Source organism: Myotis myotis, unplaced genomic scaffold (genome assembly GCF_014108235.1).
Source record: "Myotis myotis isolate mMyoMyo1 unplaced genomic scaffold, mMyoMyo1.p scaffold_m19_p_5, whole genome shotgun sequence".
NCBI classification, from domain to species: domain Eukaryota; kingdom Metazoa; phylum Chordata; class Mammalia; order Chiroptera; family Vespertilionidae; genus Myotis; species Myotis myotis.
This window is the reverse complement of record NW_023416357.1, coordinates 79,410,610-79,428,240: the sequence shown is the minus strand read 5'-3', so window position 1 is coordinate 79,428,240 and position 17,631 is coordinate 79,410,610. Positions and strand designations below refer to the sequence as shown.

Below are 17,631 nucleotides of genomic sequence, written 5' to 3'. Positions count from 1 at the left end.
CTGAGATCAAATGAGATGATGCCTTGCCTTCTTGTTTTATCTCCTACTGCAAACAAGTGTCCTTTTCACAGTCTATTTAGTGTCACGTTTTTACCTTTTTGTGCTTGTTGTTGGTGACTTCACTGTTTAAAATGTACCCACGCACAGTGCTGTCTAGTGTTCCTAAGCGCAAGAAAGCTTTGGTGTTTCTTACAGAGGAAATTGTGGTAGATAAGCTTCATTCGGGCATGAGATACAGTGCTGTTGACCAGGGGTTCAATGTTAAGGAATCAACAATATGTACTAAAAAGGCGCCTTTAAACACATACACACATAAAACAACATAATGTAGTGATCATAATCATATGTATTATGTATTGATTGGTTGACAAAATGTTATGATCAAAGGCTTACAGAAACCGAACCCTAAATTTCCCCTAGGAGCAGAGTTTTAGTTTTTTGCTATTTCAGTGTGTGTGATGATTTTATAGAACATAACTACCTTGAATCATGAGAATTGGCTGTATTTGTAATAAGAAGTGGCTCTGGGTATTTGATATAGTTGAGTCACAGTTGAAGGGGAGGTATTTCCAGAGGCAGCTCAGGGGACATGCTGTGGGTTCAGGTTTCAGCAAACACAGGGATGAAGGTCCATTGTCTGGTTCTGAGCTTCAACTCGCTCTTTGCACCTGTGTTTCCAGAGCTAGGAGGTGCCCTGTGCTGGAGGCTGGTCAGAGCTGGCTCTGTATTTAGTAGCCTGAGCCTGTAATAGTCGGGTGGGTCTGCCTGTGACCTCAAGACCTCATGTCTGTTGTTGCAGGAATGCATCAAAATTCACGGGTGCTTTAGAGCTCAAGGGCACTTCCCTATGCCCCACCTCATTCTTATGACTCTGGGGATCACACCTCCCACTGTGCCTGGGGCCATCTGACTTTTGTCCCTTGTCCCCGTTTCACTCTGAAAGCTGTCCTAGTTTGGGTGATAAATTATATGGTTGTCCCATTTATAACAAACCTAGAAGAAAGGCATCAAGATGTGACCATGCTCACTTCACTGATGAGGGAATTGAGATCTAGGGAGAGTCTGTGAGTTTCCTGAGGGCCCCTAGCTGAGGGTGACAAATCTGAGGTCTGCCTGCTCTGCCAAGGGGAGAAGTGGGCGGTGCTCACCTGGTGCAGCTCCTCCAGGGCCCTCTTCTCCTTCTGGAGCTTGGCGATGGAGTCTTCTCTGAGTGAGAGGTCCCCAGTCAGGGTGCGGACCTTGTGATCTAGGGCCTGGAAACCCGGGTGAGAGAGAGACAGATCTTTAAGTCTGGGAACACCTCTGGTGGGAGGAGAGGAGGCACTTGTTCTGAGAGAGGGTCGTTGATTTGGCTGTACTCTAGAGCAGTGGTTTTCAACCTTGGCTGCACATTAGAATCACTTGGGAATCTTTTTAAAATCCTGATTTCTGGGCCTCATCCTCCGGAAATTCTGTTTCTTTGTTACTAATGTTATACCCCCACCCCCATAACAAAGAAACAGAATTTCCGGAGGATGAGGCCCAGAAATCAGGATTTTAAAAAGATTCCCAGGTGATTCTAATGTGCAGCCAAGGTTGAGAACCACTGCTCTAGAGTCTCCTGGCAGCCTGAGAAATACTATACCCAGGTCACACCCCAATCACCCAAGTCAGAATCTTGGGGGTAAGGGAAGCAGTGAGGACCACCAATTCAGGCCTTTGCTACTCAAAGCCTGGTCCTTGGATGTTAGCTGTGGCATTCACCGAGAATGTGTTGGAAACATGGATCCTGGGTCCCTGCCAGACCTGCCAGCCCAGAATCTGCATCTTATCAGGTTCCTGATGGTTTGGGTACACATCAGAGCTGGAGAGGCATGGGTTTGGTTATGTCTACCTTTCCCTGCTCATGCACCCCATACACCTACAAGGTACAAAGCGGGTGTTGGGGCCAAGGGCCACCAAGTGGGCTCCCCCTGGAGCTACTTGGAGGGCATCAACTGCTTGTTTGAGCAGCTATAAGTGGCCCCGCTCTTCTGATAGGGTTGCCTCTTCAGGGAAGGGAGGAAGAGTGAACATGATGCTGCAGGACATTGTGAGGGGCCAGGGATGCTGAGGCTAAGTGGGCAGCAGGCTAATGCAGATGCCTGGAATCCCAGGTTTGAGGAGAACCAGTCAGGTCTTAGTGTGGATGGCACCATGACAGGAAGAGCTCTCAGTCCCCTTAGGCAGCTGCTCTAACAGAACTTTCTGTAACAATGGACGTGTGTTCTCAGTTTGCTTTGTCCACAGTAGCACTGGCTACATGTGGCTATTGAGCACTCAAAATGGGGCTCGGTTGACTGAGGAACCGCATTTTAAATTGTATTTAATTAAGTTAACATAACTCCATTTGGTCCAGCTGGGTGGCTCAGTTGGTTGGAGTGTCATACTGTACACCAAAAGATTGCGTGTTCTATTCCCAGTTAGGGTACATTCCTAGGTTGCAGGTTCAATCTCTGGTTGGGGTGTGTGTGGGAGGCAACTGATCAATATTTCTCTCTCGCATAAATGTTTATTTTTTCTCTCTCTCTCCTTTCCTCCTTCTCTAAAATCAATAAACATATCCTCATGTGAGGATTAAAAAAAAAATCCCCATGTAGCTGGCGGCGAGGCTCCTGGTGTGACCGAGCAAGGTGAGCGAGCTGGGATTCCCTGACCCTGAGAGGAGTGTGATTGTGCCCAAGGCCACCTCACCTGCTTCTCCTTCTCTGTCTTAGCCAGGGTGGTCTCAAGGCCCTCCAGGTCACGCTTCAGGTCACTAAGCTCCCCCTCCAGCTTTCGCTTGGTGGCACTCAGGGAGGCAGCTGTGCCCTCCTCTTCTTCCAGCCGCTCCCGCATGTCCCCAATCTGGCTCTCCAGCTCCATTTTGGTCTTCATCATCTGGGTCAGGCGCTCCTCCGCATCCATTAGGTTATCTTGTTCCTGATGGAAAAAAGAGCCCCAGTCAAAATTAGGGGTCCAGGCTCCCACAGGGGACCAAGATGGTGGGCAGTCCTCGGGCTGACAGGACGCCCCCCGCCCCCGAAATGTGTCCTGAGGTTGGACAGGGGCTGGGCTAGCTCCGAGCTCCTTTGCGATGTGTACGACAAAGTGACAAAGTGTAGTCTAGGAGTGTGGGCCCCAGACCAGTTGCAGCACCTGAGAGTTAGTTAGGATGCTAAATCTCAGGCCCCAGGTGAGACCTATTACATCTGAATCTGCATTTTGATGAGATTCCAGGTGATCAGATGCACCTTAAGGTTTAATCAGAGGTGGAGCTGTCAAAAGTCACACAGGCAATAAGTGGTAGAGGAGGGACAACCTGGGGATCCACTGGGGTCTCCCCAAGATGGGGTCAGTGGTATAAGACAACAACTGGACACAGAGACAGAAGACTGGCCCAGCTGTGTGGCTTTTGTTCATGGCATAACTTTACTGAAATTCAGATCTTTGTATGCAAAATAAGGGAAACAACACTGTGAGGCATAAAGGGATGGAGCTCATGAGGTGCTTCTGTAAATAGAAGATTCTTTTATTACTGTGTTCTCACTCGGGCCCAGTCTTCCCAAACATAAAATAAGGTTCTTGGCTGGAGAAACTCCCCAGGGTGTTAAGAGGATGTGAAGAAACTATGCGAAGCAGGAAGGACCCAAGATAGAATCGAACCCCTCACAATTGTGGGTTTTCTACTGATGGGCCTGGGACCTTGATGAAGTCTCTAAATGTTGGTCAGAGTGAGTTTTCTACCCTGTAAGATACATGTGAAAATTGGGTATCTTAAGGGGTGTTTGTGAGGGTCCAATCAGAGAAGGATCCTTGGTAAACCAGGAGGGTCACAGCAGTGACTATAGTCATTATATTGGATTGCAGGGAGGGGGGCATTGAGTCAGGCACCTATGCAAACTAGGTCATTTGTTCTTCCTGCTGTGTTTGCACTTGACAGTCAAAGAACAGTAGGCAAAGAGGGCAAGTTCCCAAGGTCCTACAGCAGACCCAGGCTCACTTCGGGGGCTTCTCCCACCACATCTTGTCTGGACAACCCTCGCAGGGCCAGACTTTCTGTGTGCGCTGAGGGCAAATAAGACTTTGATAGGGACATTTTGGTATTTGGGTCAAGGGTGACATTACAATGAAGAAAAGAAAAGGCCAGAGGCACACAGCTCGCAAGAAGCTCATCCTCCCATCTAGGGCCTGACTCATGGCAACCCTCGAGGTCTGGACAGTTGCCAAGGCCCCCAGCTCCTGTCCCTCCCCCAGGGCCCCACGTACGGCCTGCAGCTGGATTTTGAGGTCGTTCTTCTCCTGGCTGAGTGTGGCCACCTTCTCCTCCATATCCTTGACCTTGGTTAGCAGCTCTTGTGTCTTGGACATGGCATTCCTCAGCTCCTCCTCTTTGGCCTTCATCTCCTCCTCTTGCCGGGCCACATTCAGGAGCGGCTTGACCTGAGCAACATCATAGAGTGTTAGGGAGATGGGCTTTGCCAGGGGACTGAGAGACAGGTTGTGGTGGCTCTGCCAGGCTGGGCCTCATGTCCCCACTGGGGTGGAAAGCAACTCCTGCTGCAGCTGTGAGGAAGAGCCCTTTTCCATAGAGGCCAAAGCATGTCTGGCCTCCACAGAGAAGGCCCATTCTTCTTAAGATCAATCCTCAGGATGCTCTTTGATCCCAGGAAACACAAAGTTAGATGGTCTTCAGTATCTAGCTGCACCCAGTGTTTAGAGCTGTTTTGTAAACTGTGTGTGCTTGGAGCCCTGGCTACATCCACAACTTGGCTTTCCCTTGCTTTTCTTTCTTATTGAGTGCCCTATCTATCTGTCTATCATCTATTCTCTCCATATCTCCATCTCTCTGTTTTTTTAAAATCTTTTTTATGTCTCTCTGTCTGTCTCTCTTGTGTCCGCTCTCCAAAGTGGCAAAGTTCTCATAAACAGGTTATGTAGGCACTACAACAGCTGTCACACTTTTTATTCAGTGAAAGTGTGTTTTTCTCCGCTGACTCATCCTATCCGGCTTAGTTAAATAAGATTAGCATTTAGTCAATATACTAAGAGTAAAGGATTTTTATTTTATGTTTTTATTCATTGGAATAGCACCTTGCCCTGAATGTTTAATTAGTGAAGTTTTACTTTCTAGTAAAGAACAGGGAAGCTTCCAGGCTCTGTCTCCTTGTCATCTGTGATCACTGTGTCTGCTTGAAAGACCCCAAGAGCTGTTGGTCTGGGACTTCCTAAATGGTAATCCGTACACAAAGGGGACAGGTGAGATGGATTCCAGCACTGCATTGAAACCCTTTGATTTTTATTGTTACATAGTTACTTTAAAATAATTATTAATAATAATAACAAATAATTTTGAAAATTTTTTTTAAAAATGAAAAAGCACTTGTCAGATTCATAATTTTATGGATGCTATTTGCTTAGGATGAGATTAGAGCAGGTTAAGGAAATGAAGTTTCCTTTTAAAATAAATTTTCAAGATCAAAACAGTGAGTTGATATAAAGGAAAAAAGCTCAGTCATTGAACAGGTGGGGAATGTGCCAGTGATGATGAACTTTGAGAATGCTCATCTAGGACCCTCTGCAATCGCCTATGTGTGGGCACATTTGGGGATGCGGAACTTACTATTCTCCCTTTACTAGGATAAATTTGTGGTCAGCACCAATTGTTTAAAAGCACTTTTTCTCTGGGAGGGAAAAGAACTTCTGTGTGCGGTGTGGGGGGCTCACAACCACCCGAGATGACCTGGAACCTCTCCTAATTCTCCACATGGCTGCCCCTTGAGACAAGCATTCTCCTGTTGGCTGAGTGTGGCAGCCCTGCATCTGGCTCCTGTGGTGCCCAGTGGTGTGTTCCCTCTCAATGGGGGCCCCAGCTGTGATGTCATAACCTGGTGTGATTCAACCTGCATGCAGTAGGCTGGTTCATGGCCTCCTGCATTGGTTGAGGCTGGCCTGGCTGCTTGGGGCACCAGCAGCCCCATCACCTGGCTGACTCACACCGCCCTCACTGCTCTCTTGGAAGAGTCTGGGAAATGAGATGTCAGATCTCATGATTTTCTGAGGCCACCCCAGTTCTGAAGCCAAGGACTTTACTAAGGGAGTTGAAGATGCCTCAACCCCCAGGGGTGGGGCCTGATAGCCACGCCCACTTTCTGCAGCAGAGTCGGGGGCTCCTCTCCACTCTAAGTGTATTTTATTTTTAGGGATGAGATGAAAGGGGGGAAGACACTATGATTTTTCTGAGGGAGGAATTAGCCCCTGTCTGGAAGGAGGCTAGACCCCTCTGTCTCCAAGGCACTCTCATTTTTAGACTGTCCCTGTAGCATCCATGGCTTTCCATCCCCAAGAGGCACCTCTTTCTACCTAGGACAGAGGCCCCTGCCCGCAGATAGCAGCAATACCAGCTGGCCTAGCCCTCAGCCCTCACCTTGTTGTAGAGCTTCCACCAGCCCCAGAAACGCAGCTCTAAGAACTTGCGTGTGTTCCGCTGGATGACTTTCAGGCCAATTCTGCAAAAAGAGAATTCAGGGTTGCATGGGTTAAAATGCACGTGTCAGGACCTGGCCTCCCAGATGGAACCATTCCTCTCAGACAGCATAAGGCTGAGACAGACTACTCATTTCTTCCTGCATTTCCCTTTCTTTCCTCACCGGAAATCACTGATTGGCTCCTAATCCCATACATCAGCAGTCTTTGGAATCCACCCTTTCTTGTCCCTTGCACTTTCATTTGACTGACTTTTACCAGTGACTTCCTGGGCACCAAAGCCTTGGGCTGGCTTGGGTTGCCATCCGACCACTCAGCCCCTAATCGATGTCCCTGCCTTCAGCTGGGGTCACAGAGGGCCTGATGCTGGATATCAGGAGTTCATTACTGTTATTATTTATCCATCGCTACTATTATTACTAATTCTATGACCACAAATTGCCAGAGTCAGTCACAAGTCAAGCAGGGCAGCCTGAGATACTTTCTAATTACTGTTTTGGGGAGCTGACTGAAAAACAGGATTCTGAGGGCAGGGATTTGGAATGAGGATTTCTGGGATCTAATCCTGACTCTTCATGAACCTGGCCCAGTTCCTTAACCTCATCTATAAAATGGCGGTATTGGCCCTCCCACTTCCCTCTCACAGCATCATCATCATCATATGGAGCAAGTAAGGGGATGGCTGTGAAAGTAGCTTATACACTGTAGGGAGAAGGGTTTATGTTAGGTGGTCCCTGTTATGAGTTCGATTGTGTCTCTTTCAAAACGTATGTTGAAGTCCTAATCCCCAGTGCTTGTGAATATGACCTTATTTGGAAATAGGGTCTTAGCAGATGTAAAATTACTGGGGTTAAGATGAGTTATACTGGAATAGAGTGGGACCCTAACCCAAGATGACTGGTATCCTTATAAAAAGGAGGAAGATTTGAAGACAGACACAGAGAAGAAGGCCATATGAAGACAGAGGCAGAGACTGGAGTGATGCCAATAAATGCCTGGGGCTACCAGGACTGAAAGAGGCAAGAAAGGTTCCTCCTCTAGAGCCTTCAGAGGGAGCATGGACTTCCAACACATTGCTTTCAGACTGTTGACCTCCACAACTATGAGAAAATAAGTTTCTGTTGTTTTAAGACACGCAGTTTGTGGGGCTTTGTTATGGCAGCCTTGGAAAACTATTATAGCCTCCAAACAGGGTTCTTTGGTCCAGCAAAGACATTGGCACCTCACTGCACTGTGTCACTAATGGAGCTGACCACTGTGTGTATGGCAGGGTTCCTGGTCATTTTGTAAGGATGTGTGTGGCTTCAGTGGTCCTGCCCCATTGGTGTTCATGTATGCTACCTTCGTTCCAGCATCTTCTTGAACTCAACCCTCATAAGGAAACCCCGGAGCCGACACTGTAACATCGTCATGATCTTGGCTAGACGCTCATCTCGCATGTCCTCGAGCTTGGCCAGGATGCCTGCTCGGAAGAATACCTAGAGGAAAGACACACTTATCTGAAAATAGCCGAGCTGTCACCAATAGCAGCAACTTGGGAGTGGGGGTTAAAATCAAAGCACCAGAGATTCAGAAGGGTCTTTAAGAGTTAAGAGACACAGTCTAGTGCTGGTATTTGAGGCCCCTCAAAATCAGCTGGCCCCAGCCTGGACACCTCCAATAGCAGGGCCACTGTAGCCTCAATGTTTAGTTCCTCTTGCCCTTGGATTCTCCTATAGGCTCCAGACCTGGTCTTGCACTTACTAGCTGGGTCACCTTGGACACGTTTCCTCACATCTTATGGCCTCAGTTCCTTATCTGTGAAATGGGAATGCTGATCCCTTCCTTAGACAGTTGTTATAAGGATTAAATAACAGGCATAAAAGAACTTTTGTAACTATGAAGCTCTGAGTAAAGTGTGAGATCCTTATAATCCCCGCTGCTGTGATTGCTTGTAGCCAGGGTGTCAAGGGGCCTCCCTTTTTTTACCACCATGCAAAGCAGCCTGGATAGTCATGATCCCATGGGAATCTGGGAGTGGGAAGAGCGGATAGTGATCAGCTGGGGGTGGGGGGTGGGGAGTTCCAGAAAGGAGACAGAGTTGTACTAAGGCTGCACAATTTCAGGCATCCAGCTCTAGTGTGTCAGTGGGACTCATCCCCAGGAAAACAAGACTCGCGAAATGCAAATTTTGGTCACATGCATTGAGCCACACCAGGCCTGTGGAGAAGTTGTACTCGCCTGGGCCACCCATGAAACTAGGAGAGGCAAGTGACCTGCTCCAGGCTACACAAGAGGCAGGCTATGAGCCTGACCCTCTTGACTGTAAAGCCAGTGCTCCTCCCATGTCACCCTGGCTGTCACGTTGGGGTCCAGTCTGATCAGGTAGCTATAGATGGACACTGTTCACTGTCAACCTGGCTGGCCCTAACAATCCTGACAGTACTCTGTGAGACCAGGAAGTGAGACAGACAAAGGATAGCCCAGGTCCTGTGAGTCGGAATCCGGTGGCTGCCCCATCTGAGTCAACCCAGAATTATCTGCCAGCTCAGGGCTGGGGCTGTTGGTGTGTGTGGGCTAGGATTATGGTGCTTCATCTGAAGACCCGAACCATACATGTCCTGCCATGCCCTGGTCAAATCCAGGACCTTGATTCTAATGGGCTCCTTTTATTTTTAGAAATCTGGGGTCATACAATCCTAAGAAATATCCTACCATTTATTGAATAGTATTCTGTCTGAGCTGGATTCTCATGTATGTTACTTTTAGTCACCCCGATGAAATTGACCTTATGAGCCCTGCTTTTTCAAAGGAGGAAACTGAGGGTTTCATTAGCCAAGAAGCTTGTACAAGACAGGCAACTGGCCAGTGGTGGGGCTGGAATTCACATCTTGAAGCTCACCTTCTTAAAACAAGGCTGAGTGTTATAGGGAGGCTGTACCCTGGAAGACCCTACCTTGGTATGTCCAATTTTGTATTCATTTACATCCAGGTCAATGGACCCAAGCAGCAGCTCTGAGGCCTTCTTGTTGTCTACGAATCCCTGAGGAATCACGTTGGGGTTCAGCACTTGGTACCTATCAGGAGAGGGTAACAACAGTCATGCAGTCAGTGTCATCTCCAAGCTGGCAGCATGAAAGCTTGTCCATGCAGTTATCCCCTGATCTATGGCATGGCCCTTGAGTCAGGGGATAGATTTCTTTTACAGATACTATAGCAGGCAGATAGATGTGTCTGACAGGAGACTTGGGGACTAAATGTCAGTGTGGGTTGAGGTTTCAGAGGGGAGGTGTTTGTAGAAATGAAGACACCAAACTTCTTTTCTTCCAGGCATAGGAGAACTGCTTATTTTTCCTGACCTGCAAGCAGCCCCCTTTGTGATCTTAGATAAGTCCTTCCCCAATTAGGGACTTCAGATGACTTGGACAAGATGACCTCAGGTGACCCTTCTTACTCTGTCAATCTATGGTCACATGCTCTAGCAAGTAGAGAGAGAGTAGAAGTAAAATAATGCAAAGATGGGGTCTTGGTTTGGGTTCCCTCGGAAGCAGAACCTGAGACCAGGATTCAAGTGCAAGTAGTTAATTGGGAAGTGGCAGAGTTGGGAAGTGGGTTGGGAAGCAAATAAAAGGCATGCTATCAAGCCAGTTATTATAGCAGGCAACTGGATCTTAATCCTGCTGGGGACACTAGGAGCAGTGGTGAGTTGGAACCTGCTCCTACTGGCTCATAAGAGTGAATAGTGTGCATCTCTTCCCAACTCCACATTCAGTGATGCCACATTGGTAGCTTGAAATCAGCTGTGGTGGGAGTATTTACACCATGGATACAGGCAGACGCTACAAATCAGGGTTTCTTTTGTTTTTAAACCTGGAGAGCCCATTTTTAACATTTACCAGCATGTTGTTATCTGATCTGACAGCCAGTGTAGGACACACCTCAGAGTTACCCCATCAGAAGGGTGAGGGAGCTGAAATATTTTTTTTTTTATATATTGATTTTTTTACAGAGAGGAAGGGAGAGAGATAGAGAGTTAGAAACATCGATGAGAGAGAAACATCGATCAGCTGCCTCCTGCACATCTCCTACCGGGGATATGCCCGCAACCCAGGTACATGCCCCCGACTGGAATCGAACCTGGGACCCTTCAGTCCGCAGGCCGACGCTCCATCCACTGAGCCAAACCGGTTTTGGCGGAGCTGAAATATTAATATACCAACTGCCCTTACTCATTGGTTGAAGGCTGCTCCTGGGGAGGCATTAATTCCTGATACTTTCAGCCTGCCAAGTAGCAAAGTAGGCCCCAGCAGCCTGAGAAAGCCCTCAGGCAAAGAAATGCAGGTGATGGCAGTTGAAATGTGTGCCAATGTGTAGTGAAGTAGAGATAGTGAGGCAGCATACGTCTTTGTACCCACAGTGTCTGTGACAATAGGATTATATTTGTCAATAGTCAGTCCCTGGAAATTGTCAAGGTTTCTGGGACATACCACTCACTCACCTCTGTTTGAACTCTGGGTATTGCAGCCTGTTTGGGAAGCCCTTCCTGCAAATACGGATACCTTCCAGGACTCCATTGCAAGCCAGCTGGTGCATGATTAGGTGGGCATCCACCACACCTGCCAAGAGGGAGGGCACAGGATGGGGAGTCACTACTCTATGGTGGGACAGGCCACTTCTTGCCACTTAAGAAGACTGAACTGAGTATCCACATCATCAACCCTAGTCTCCTCCTATCACTTCCCAGGGGTCCCTGTTCCCCACAATTCAGCAAAGTCCCAAAGGCTCTCCTGAGGGTGACTTCTGTCTGGGTGGACACCACTCTGCTGTACAAAGCAGCTAGAACACAATTTTTGGATTATCCATTGTTGGGGATTCTTTCATGCCCCATTTAGCCCCCATCATTCCTGGTTATTGGACTTAATTTGGAGCAGACACCAAATTCACAGCTCCTGAGAACTTTCAGCAGGGATACACGTCCCCATGATATACCTGATTGCTTGAACTCATTAGGCACAATACAGCGGACAAAATGAGGGGCAGTGCTGTGGAGGGTGGTCATCAGCTTGTTCAATTGCTCCTGGGGAATGGAGGAAAAATTAAAATGAAGAATGAGTAAATTTGGCACTGGTGTTGCAGGACACCTACACTCAGGAGAGGTATTTATTTAGTTTAATTAATTAAGTTAAAATTAAAATCCAGTTCTTTCAATCACAGCATCCACTTTCAAGTACTTACTAGCTACATATGGATAATGGCTACCATATTGGACATCATGTTGGAAAGAACAGAACATTTCTGTCATTGTGTAATGTTCTGTTGGTTAGCAGTGCTCTCGGAGATCCAGTGAGTTGCCTAAGGTGACATGATTTACAAGAAGCAGGGCCTCTTCTGATTCAGTGCTGGATCATTATAAAATCTTGATAGTAAAAGGAGCCATAGTGCCTGTGTGTAGACCAAACCCTGTCCATTCTTAACCTCCCTACTAAACAGTTCTTCCTGCTCTGCCTGGATCCTCCAATGAGGTGACCTACTCTGCCTTAGGACAGCTGATTCTTGGGAAATATTAAAATCTTTCTTTGTGTAACATCTCTTCATTGGCTGCACTTCTGCACTTTAGAACATGTTTCCAGTAATGCCCAAACTTTGTGGAAGAAGACATGCCAACTAACTCTAGGGCACAAGAGCTGCTTAGCCATTGATATCTCCACTTGTCATGTTGGGCAAGTCCCATCATTCTCTGGGTTTCAGTCTGAAACAACACAACTAGACTGGACCATCTCTGAGGTTCTTTTCTGCTCTACTGTCCTGTGGTTCTGTGACCCCTTCAGAAGGAAACAGACTCCTCAAATGCAAGAGGCAACCATAGTCATAGAAATGAAACCATCCTGTCCTTGGTTGTGAGGTGGCAGCCGTACCACCATACCATTGAAAGGAGAGGGTAGGTGCACTGAATGCAAGGTGGACTCTGGGGCAGCCCCTACTTACCCGGTAGAAGTTGGAGACTGTCATGAAGGAGGAACCTCTCTTCTGCTTCTTGCTTCCAGCTGAGAAAGAGAGACAATACATTTCACATCAGCGCCCAGCATGGGAGGCTGTCTCAAGGATATGCATTCTCTGGCTTTAAAAACCTTTTGGGATAACCACTTGGCCTGGAGGTCAAACCCTCCCTGGTATTAGCTACAACAATCAAGGTTTAACTATAAGACTGCGCACAAAGACCACTAGGGGGTGCACCAAGGAAGCATAACAAAATGCGGAGACAAAGAAACAGGACAAAATTGTCAATGGAAGATATAGAGTTCAGAACCACACTTTTAAGGGCTCTCAAGAACTGTTTAGAAGCCGCCGATAAACTTAATGAGATCTACAAGAAAACTAATGAGACCCTCGATGTTATATTGGGGAACCAACTAGAAATTAAGCATACACGGGCTGAAATAACGAATATTATACAGAGTCCCGACAGACCAGAGGAGCGCAAGAATCAAGTCAATGATTTGAAATGCGAGGAAGCAAAAAACACCCAACCGGAAAAGCAATATGAAAAAAGAATCCAAAAATGCAAGGATAGTGTAAGGAGCCTCTGGGACAGCTTCAAGCGTACCAACATCAGAATTATAGGGGTGCCAGAAGATGAGAGAGAGCAAGATATTGAAAACCTATTTGAAGAAATGACAGAAAACTTCCCCCACCTGGTGAAAGAAATGGACTTACAGGTCCAAGAAGCGCGGAGAACCCCAAACAAAAGGAATCCAAAGAGGACCACACCAAGACACATCATAATTAAAATGCCAAGAGCAAAAGATAAAGAGAGAATCTTAAAAACAGCAAGAGAAAGAAACTCAGTTACCTACAAGGGAATACCCATACGACTGTCAGCTGATTTCTCAACAGAAACTTTGCAGGCCAGAAGGGAGTGGCAAGAAATATTCAAAGTGATGAATACCAAGAACCTACAACCAAGATTACTTTATCCAGCAAAGCTATCATTCAGAATTGAAGGTCAGATAAAGAGCTTCACAGATAAGGAAAAGCTAAAGGAGTTCATCACCACCAAACCAGGATTATATGAAATACTGAAAGGTATCCTTTAAGAAGAGGAAGAGGAGGAAAAAGGTAAAGATACAAATTATGAACAACAAATATGCATCTATCAACAAGTGAATCTAAGAATCAAGTGAATAAATAATCTGATGAACAGAATGAACTGGTGATTATAATAGAATCAGGGACATAGAAAGGGAATGGACTGACTATTCTTGGGGGGGAAAGGGGTGTGGGAGATGCGGGAAGAGACTGGACAAAAATCATGCACCTATGGATGAGGACAGTGAGTGGGGAGTGAGGGCGGAGGGTGGGGCGGGAACTGGGAGGAGGGGAGTTATGGGGGGGAAAAAAGAGGAACAAATGTAATAATCTGAACAATAAAGATTTAATTAAAAAAAAAATGGGTAGAAGGCCTGAATAAAAAAAAACAAAAAAAAACCCTTTTGGGACTACTTAAGATGGGGTCTTCCCATCAGGAAAATGAGATCTATCAGGGAGTGGGCCAATGGCTGACTTTGACATAATTGCCAAAAGAAGTACTGTGTCCTTGGAGAGAGTGTAGTCCTTGGTGATTTAGGGCTGGCACAAGGGGACATGTAGTCCAAACTATTCCCATCACCTGGGGAAGAGGAAGAGCACACAGACCATCTGAAGAATTGCATGTTGGTGGTGAAAACATCTCTGAGCCAAAGGAGATTTGCATTTCTTGCCCCACTGAGTGGCAGCCCAATTGGGCAACTCTCACCCAGGGTGTTCCCCTATGGGCCGCACAACCTAGACTGGGCTGGAGGTAAGGCTGGTCTTGGCATTTGCCTCAGACAAAGGCAAGCAGGGAGCAGAAAATAAGCACAGAGCTTCTGGGCATCAACTTTTCCAAAGCAGTATTGTTCCACCCACAGGTGATATGGACCGGATGATTGATTCAGCTGATGGAAGCTCTCAGGTTGCATCTGCATCCCTCTATGGTGGTATCTTCCATGGCCTACCTTAAGCAACATGCCATTCATCCATCCATCCATCCATCCATCCATCCATCCATCCATCCATCCAGAGTTGAATGAAAAAGTTTTGTTTTCTTTTTCCTTTCCTTTTGGCCACAAAAGGGCATCAACATAGGGAGACTGGACACAACAAGCGTTCAGCCATACCTGGAGCCTCCTCTTCTTTGAAGAGAATGGCCAGGATTGACATTGTCGATTTCTGGAATAAGCCCACCACTGTTTCATTCAGGGGGTCTTTGTTTTTCTCTAGCCAGCCTGTGATGTTGTAACCCACCTGGAAAAGGGAAAATGCCAGTAATTATATTTCTACCTATAACTCTACCTACTCTCAGTTCCCAAGACCAATCTCCCATCTCCTGGTACTTCCATTCTTGTCCCAACGACTCCCTGGAGTCTTGGGATATCCCACATAGAGGCCCCATCATCTGCTTTCTTGGGCATTTGCAGTTTACCTGTCTAGGACACCCAACTTCTGGCCTTTGCCCACAAACCAGGACTCCCAGATGCTCTCTGCTGGGCTGTGACCTTATCTTGCATGTCTTGCTTTGCTGGCCACATCGAGCTTTCCTGACCATTGGATCTTCTTCTACTCAGGTGATATGATATTACTGTCAGTGACTGGCTTCCCTGTGAGAGCATTTGGTCTCTCCTTGCTGAGAAGCACATATACCCTGGGCCATTGCCTGGTGGAATGGTGGGGGTCTTCACTTATCTATTTCTGGGGGCTCCATTGTGTCCAGGTAATTGGAAATCCACAAATTTATATTTCCCATTTGCCATGTGGCACCAGCAGGAGAGACAAAGAGGAAGGAGCCTTTCAGATCCTTCTACTGAGTACTGAGAAACAAGGGAGCAGATGAGAACCTCAAAAGTTTGGGTTTCTTATGTCCTATAGAGCATAGAGGTTTGTCATCTCCAGGCTTTATTTTAGAGCCTTCTTGGAAGTGCAGAGTCCCCATTTGACTTTGAATATTCCATTGCTTCTCATTTCAGTGTGGGAGATGGGTGGGACACTGCAATTCAGCCCCAAGCCTGCTGTTTGCTCTAGATCAGTGGTTCTCAACCTTCCTAATGCCGAGACCCTTTAATACAGTACTTCATATTGTGGTTACCCCCAGCCATAAAATTATTTTCGTTGCTACTTCATAGCTGTAATTTTGCTACTGTTATGAATCGTAATGTAAATATTTGATATGCAGGATGTATTTAGGCGACCCCTGTGAAAGGGTCGTTTGACCCCCAAAGGGGTCACGACCCACAGGTTGAGAACCACTGCTCTAGATGTTGGCACTATTCATTTTGTGAGTAATTGACATTGTTATGGTTGATGAGATTATAAAATCTTGGTCCCAATGCTCAGTCCAACAGCAGCTTTCCTGGTGGCTCTGGTGCTGAGGCTACTGTTTCCTGCAGTTAAACCCAAGGAGGGTCAATTGCCGGAAGCCGGTCCATCCTTGCTGCTTGACACAGTCGCTGCAGGAAAGAAACATCTGCACAGCATATGTTTCAAGGGACCTGGCGTATATAGCATACTGTTCTTAATATGTTTGCTCCCCTTAGCGCTGTGTGTTTTAACCAAGGTCACCTCTCCAAGAAAGGTTGTTTCCCCAGGTAGGAATTTTTCCCTGAAGTCAGGGAGGGGATGAAACTCCTTAACTAAGTGCCAGGCGGGTAGTTAATCACTACAAACAATCATGCTTAAGCTACATAATCTTTACTCCCTGGAATGGAGATAAGAAACGCCCTAACCTTTGTAATAGAAATTGACAGGATTAAAATCAACTGGGATAAATACGGATGTAACAAGACAATAAACAGCAGAACCTCTCTGGAGATCCAGACCAGAACTTGGCTGGTGATCCTGGCTGGAGATCCTGGCTAGGCTGCTGATCAACTGAACATTGTCTCCGTGTCCTTCCTTCTTCGCCGACTCCATCTACACCTTTGGGGACCCCTGGACCTGCTGGGGCTGGACCCCGGCAGTCAATAAACTTTAGTGGCAGGAACATTGGCATTTATGGCAATACTGAAATCCCGAGGAAGCCAAAGATTCTTATAAACTGGATGGACGAATGTTGTCTCCCCTATGAATTATTCAAATAGAACCTGCGTCCTGCTTGCACTTAATTTCCCCCTTCCCTGAGGACTGGGATTGTCATGAGTGAAAAGCCACTTCAGAGATGTCACCTTGTTGGTTTGGCAGCCACAGGCTTTCAGAGGGATGAGTTAATCATTTAGGAAATGATTAATGGGCTCATGGAATTTTTTTCAAGTGTTCTCATTTCTGACCAAGACTGAAGTTCACCTGTCAAACCAATGGCCATATATCATGGTGTGGCCCTGGCAGTTCTGAGGGTAAAAACTGTTGGTCACTCCCTAGCAGGCATCCTAGGCTGGATATCTTTTAAATTCTCAGATGCAGTGATGAAGTATGAACTGGAGTTTATGTCAATGAGCTGATCACCCTGTTTTATCGTGGGTGTACTAGTTGGAGGCAGGAAGCCTCAGGGAGGGTGTGTCAGGACCTATAACAGGAAGAAGAAACAGCAGCCAGTAGGTGGCCACAGGATAATACTCACAGTGCCTGCATAGTGGACGAGCTCAAAGTGGGCCTCAGCCCCTTTGCCCTTTCCTCCCTTGGGTTTGAGGAAGTTGTTGGACTTGCCCAGGTGGTTGTCATATAGGGCTGCCTTGAATGTGGCGTCGGTGGCCTTGGGGAACACACACTGCTCCTCCAAGATGGAGAAGATGCCCATGGGCTAGAAGAGAAGAGGAATGGACAGCGTTAGAGGAGGCCACAGGATCATGAAGGGGACACTTTGATGTTGGCCTGGGGTTGGTGGGAGGGGTGCCTCACACACCCATGTGGCCAGGAAGCAGAACTCTGGGAAAGATGCCTGGCACGTAATGGTCTGATCTTTGCATGGCCATTTAAACTTGAAAGAGGCTAGAATTCATGTAGTCCAGTAGAAGGGAAGACAAGTCTGAAGGGAGCAGATAGCTCCCCAGATGTTAACCCCATCCATACAGTGGTGCTAGGTAGGTTTGGCCCTCAGAAAAAGGGTGAAATCAGTAACACCTGACCTCTCTGTGTTTAATTTATCTGCTTTTATCTACTCCT

General features: G+C 46.9%; 1 protein-coding gene and 1 long non-coding RNA gene across 2 annotated transcripts in view; one reads left to right on the top strand and one right to left on the bottom strand.

The window, feature by feature from the left end:
* LOC118655812 overlaps positions 1 to 17,631 on the top strand; it is a 115,609-nt gene that overhangs the window by 37,945 nt on the left and 60,033 nt on the right. The gene's annotated exons all lie outside the window — the stretch shown is intronic.
* LOC118655810 (myosin-16) overlaps positions 1 to 17,631 on the bottom strand; it is a 58,629-nt gene that overhangs the window by 26,830 nt on the left and 14,168 nt on the right. The window contains exons 13-23 of the mRNA XM_036308202.1: positions 17,090 to 17,269; positions 14,658 to 14,784; positions 12,448 to 12,506; positions 11,452 to 11,539; positions 10,961 to 11,078; positions 9,419 to 9,539; positions 7,825 to 7,961; positions 6,425 to 6,506; positions 4,267 to 4,440; positions 2,713 to 2,940; positions 1,149 to 1,253 (exon numbers count right to left, since the gene is read on the bottom strand). Coding sequence (XP_036164095.1) covers positions 1,149 to 1,253; positions 2,713 to 2,940; positions 4,267 to 4,440; positions 6,425 to 6,506; positions 7,825 to 7,961; positions 9,419 to 9,539; positions 10,961 to 11,078; positions 11,452 to 11,539; positions 12,448 to 12,506; positions 14,658 to 14,784; positions 17,090 to 17,269 — 1,419 coding nt within the window. The remainder of the gene's footprint in view (positions 1 to 1,148; positions 1,254 to 2,712; positions 2,941 to 4,266; positions 4,441 to 6,424; positions 6,507 to 7,824; positions 7,962 to 9,418; positions 9,540 to 10,960; positions 11,079 to 11,451; positions 11,540 to 12,447; positions 12,507 to 14,657; positions 14,785 to 17,089; positions 17,270 to 17,631) is intronic.